We start from the raw sequence: 5,157 nt of genomic DNA on the forward strand, positions 1-5,157 counted from the left end.
TCCAAACGTGGTCATCAGAGTTAGTGTTGAAATCATTCAATCAAATGAATATTAAAAGGGAAAAACAATCGACCATAAATGGGCTTTGGTTAAAAAAAAAAAAAGTAAAATAAAGCATCAAATAGATTATCATCATTATAACTGTGATGTAGAAGGAAACTACTTGGATGCTGACACTTCTCAGTATCTTAAACATAAGTTATTCCTAGTGCTACAGATTAACATTCAAATTGAAAAAAAAAAAAAAAACTCGAGGGGGTCATATCAACATTGACATCTTCCAAATAGAATGACTCCTCTTTTCATTTTCTGTTTCCATTCAGACAGTTAATTATGTTCACAAGCAGCCAGTCAGTAGCACATTAAGGATATAGCGACTGCCACATTTATTTTTTTATTCATTTTTTCTAAATGTCACCCTTCCTCTACTATTTTTTCGTCCCATGTTTTCAGTAGCAGTTTGGCTCAAGTTAAGCTACGGTAAGATCAATAAATACCATTGGTTGTGTGGGTTTTCTGTGAGCCGTGAAGTGTTCACAGGAACAACGAGGCAGTTTTAATACAGACTGCAGTCCTCCTGACATGTCACCAACACACACAGCAAACAGAAGTGGGTTAACACAATGTAAAAACGGACTTTGTTCACTAACTTTTCACCATCATGTTTGTTGTTTTCATGACTTCTTTTGCTATTTTTGTTTTTCTTTTAGAAAGAGTCCATGGCCTTAAACTCACTGAGTGCCTGGACGGGGGAGATGTGCTTCTTCTGGGAGCCTCGTCTGACGCGTGTCTGACATTCCTCCGGCTTTTCCCGTTTTACCAAAGGCTTCTTCTCCGGAGCCTTCATGCGCCAGGACACCACGGGGGAGTTGACCGCAGCCGTTCCGTACACCTTCTGGTACTTGGTGGATGCTACGTAGGATGCCTTTACAGTCAGCACCACTGCATTCATTAGGTTCTTGGCTGCTTGGATTAGGGAGGTGGCGCTATCCAACTGAAACAGAATACGAACAAAGGGAAATGTGAAAAGGTGTGTGCAGCAAGGAAAAAGTGCAATTACTTCTTGGCCTCGGCTAGAACACTGGAACATGTGAGCTACATGAAACACCTTTGAGGCCTCTGCTACAACTCGCAATTAAGCAGGATAAAACCACAGCTCTCACTGTTTGACATCTTAATTTAGTAGTTCCTAATTAGTCGAAGCAGGGGTCAGGTGTATCTCTGTCTCCCTCTGTTTTGTTTGGCTGACATTTAAGGGTCGGCGGCCAGAAGGCCTCCTCCTACATCACACTGAGATGAGTCAACTGTTTCAATTTAATGAGTGCGGATTCCAGCTGGCCACCGCGAAAAGGTTGAAATCTCAGCAGGACTTGCATATCTAATGTGAGGAAAACTATAATAACGCAGAGAAAACATGATGAATCAGCCCAAGGAGGGAGGAAATCCAAAGTATAAATATAAAGTCAAGTTGGATTTTCAGTGAACAAACAAAACGTGAAAAGTTTATAAAGAAACTCAAGAAAGATTCATCGTCTCTCCTGATAAAATCTACAACTGGAGCAAGAAAGTTTATAAACATTCAGCATGGATTTAAAAATTAGGCCTTCAATATTTACTCATTTAGGTGAAAAAGAACCTCTAAATATTACAAATATATTTGTACTTTTTTCAATATTTCTGTAAATGACATATGGGTGCACATTTGAGAGTGTGTATATAATATTGTGTATTACAAACAGCATCGACGAGCTCCTAATATGAGTTTGAACTGAACCAGATGCCTCAACTTCTTAGTGATCACGGTTGACTGCAGAGGTCCTGAGGACTCTCAGGAAGGACAAACACCACGTAACAGAGCTCAGATAGGACAACGAGCAGCACAAGTTTAAAATGTCTCATAAAATCAAAAGGTGTGCATAGATTACTTGAATACTTCCAAATGAAATCTGACCACATTCTGAGCTCGTCTTCTTGAAATCCAGCTGACTCTGACATTAACGGGTATTTTTACTTTTACTAACAGTTTGTTTATCTCTACTTTGTCCTTATGTATTTGTTATGACCAGGTTCTGGAGGTAGAGGTTTCTCATTTCATGAAGGCCTTCCTCTACATCAGAACTATTCAACTAAACTGCTCAGGGGGCCACAGTTACTGAAAGCCAGCAGCTCAGGGGCCGGACATCCAGCATTTAAAGTCATTTTGTAAATAAATCAAGTATTAAATTGATCTGCTACCTTTTAAATTTGTTTGTTTTATTGCATTGATTCATAAATGCAATAAACAGAACCCAAACCAAACCCGAAACCAGACCCCCACCCCCTCCCAAAAAACAACAACAGAATAAACAAATTAATGAACTCATTGGTGGGCCGGACTGAAGTCACCCGCGAGCTGGAAGTGGCCCATGAGCCACCAGTTGAATAGCCCTGCTCTACATGGATGCATTTTGTTTGTGCAACAATAAAGACAAAGTCATCTAGAATTTGTCTTGCTCCAGAATTTCTACGAACTCAGAGGACCAAATAGTCAGATGGAACATAAATTGCATTGTTTGGTCAAAATGATCTAAAGTGTCCAACAATGTTCAGTCAGGTCATCTGGATGGTTCCTTTTTTTGTGCTGAAACATTTCACCTTCCATCCAGAAAGCTTCATCAGTCTGAGGAAACACCAAATAAAACTTCTCCCCCAAAAACTTACGCCAAAGTGGACTGTCGACGAGGGAGAGGGCTGGCACCGGAGGAGAGGGCGTGCCCCAGAGACCAACTTAGCACCAACATAACTGTTTTTTCCCCACTTTGGAGTAAGTTGTTGGGGGAGAAGAAGTTTTGTTTGGTGTTTCCTCAGACTGATGAAGCCTTCTGGATGGAAGGCGAAATGTTTCAGTACAAAAAAAAAAGAAACTATCCAGATGACCTGATTGAATATTGTTGGATTTTATACCTGGATTATTGAGCGTGGACTTTGGTGATCTAATGTGTATTTATACGAGTAAAGATGAGGCGTTTTACTGTAGCAATAACCAACCAGTGATGGGCAGCAGTGCATTCTGGGATTTATTTACCCCTAGTGGAATCAATGATTTGAGTTGATGAGATCATAAATGCAGTAATTATTCCAAAACAATTCAGCTTCAATTCAAACTCTCAACTGAACACTGCTGTAATAAAGTTATTTCATTTTCAGCAGGTAGAAAATAATGTTGGAGATAACTTTTTTTTTTTTTTTTTTACGTACAAGGTTTGTTTATTTGTTGACAGGTTTTATTATAAATAATTTGCTGTTCTTGGCTGACCTAATTGAACACGTGAAGTGGGACCACGGGTATGAAAGATTAAAACATTTCTGAACTCTATGAAGACATTAACTTTGTAGATGTGATTGTGAACAATCAAGATAGATAACTAGAGATGTTTGCAAAAAAAAAAAAGCTTTTTAAAAATATTTTATGGAGATAGAAATTCTTAAAACTATAATAGGCTAATCAGGAATAACATTTGGAAGAAAACTGCCAAATAAAATAAAGTATTTTTATTTTTCAGTTGATATTTTACCCACAATTATTTTAAAACCATTTACATTGTATGTAAACACAACTGGTCCTCTAAAGCATTCTTTCACCAACCTGTGCCGAGTGTTCTAGATATCACCAGGAATAACAGCAATAGTCCTTCGTGTCACTTCTTCACATGCTAAAAGTAACACATCTCACAGAATACACAAAAATTCTTTTGTTTCTGATTATTGTGGTTGTTAGCAAACCGAGCCATGGTGCATAAACACTGCAAAAATAACCTAATTATCATTTCACTTTGGGTAACTGTGTTTTAAAGGTTATTAGAGTGAGATTTCATAAGCATATCAATAATGCATTAGCTGAGACAGATGTAAAATATTTATATCAACGTCTGGAAAAAGTAATTTGATGAAAAGTTTTCATGTCAATGTTGATTTTAGTGTTAGAAGTAATTATAATACTGTAGGCATCATAATGCAACAACTCAGGAAACTAGAACTGTGGTGCAGATCAGAGATATTACACAATAATCTAACCACATTAGCTTTAATCTGCATGAACCCATCATCTTATCTTCTGCAGTCCATCGTGACCTTGAGTGAAAAGGTTTGTCCATGAGCTCTGCAGAGCAGAAAAGTGGTTCTAAAAGGATCAGGTCTAGTGACTCGGGGGGAAAAATGGATGTGGAGCATTGTTGATGTTGGAAGAAGGGCATATGCTGTTTTCTAATGACATACTTACACCAGACACAATGAGCTCTCCACCCAGATTCTGCACCTCAGCTTTCACCTTGCTGCAGATGTTGAGCTGATGACAGTACAGGGCGATTCTCTGCAGGTAGGCTAGCAGATCCTGCTTACAGGCCGAGTCTGGGCACTAAATGAGAAAACAGAACAATGAAAAACATTAAGCTCCACAGATTAAAAAAGAAAAGAAAAAAGAAACACAGAGAGAGATTTACAACATAATGAAGAAAGCGCGAGATGTTCCATGATATAAAAGCTGTCTGCATGTTACAAAGCACTTGTACAATCTCAATGGATAGATTGTTTCTCTTTAATATAATATAATATAATATAATATAATATAATATAATATAATATAATATAATAATATAAAAGATTCAAGTTTGACGTTCCTGAATAAACTGGGTTGTACAGCACGACTTATGGTCTCCTTTAAAACATAAAATAGGGATAAAAAATGCCATCAAAAAAGCAGGGTTGCAACATTATGTGTCAACAAGCAGTACGCACATGTCCCACATCACTGAGGAATCTGACGAGTGAATGTTTGTAGTTTTGGAGATTAGTGTTTTTCTGGACTGGAATTGAACAGGGGAATGAAATAAACCTTAATGTTTTTGATGTGAGATATTCAAGAGGGTAGGAGTTACACTATGGAGAAGAACAGAGGGAGGTTTTCTTTTTGTCTGAGGCAGCATAGAGAGACGGATCCTGGCGAGCAGAGAGAACAATTTTATCCACCATCAGATGAAGTGGTGCAGCCAGGGCGTGGTCAATTGTGGCCTTGGCCACTATACATTAAAAACTTTGAACTTACGTTTAAGCAATATAAAAGCAGAAAAGCATAGTTTCCTCAAATATTAGGGATGGCTGGGTTACATACCCCCCCCCCCC

General features: G+C 38.2%; 1 protein-coding gene across 1 annotated transcript in view; it reads right to left on the reverse strand.

Annotated features, from left to right (window-relative positions):
* Positions 1 to 301: 301 nt before the first annotated feature.
* The window catches only part of ctnna2 (catenin (cadherin-associated protein), alpha 2), a 488,266-nt gene continuing 483,410 nt past the window's right edge, over positions 302 to 5,157 (reverse strand). Inside the window, exons 17-18 of the mRNA XM_037698244.1 lie at positions 4,259 to 4,393; positions 302 to 994 (exon numbers count right to left, since the gene is read on the reverse strand). Coding sequence (XP_037554172.1) covers positions 707 to 994; positions 4,259 to 4,393 — 423 coding nt within the window. The 3' untranslated portion in view covers positions 302 to 706. The remainder of the gene's footprint in view (positions 995 to 4,258; positions 4,394 to 5,157) is intronic.

Source organism: Nematolebias whitei, chromosome 3 (assembly GCF_014905685.2).
Source record: "Nematolebias whitei isolate Nwh7 chromosome 3, NemWhi1, whole genome shotgun sequence".
Classification (NCBI taxonomy): domain Eukaryota; kingdom Metazoa; phylum Chordata; class Actinopteri; order Cyprinodontiformes; family Rivulidae; genus Nematolebias; species Nematolebias whitei.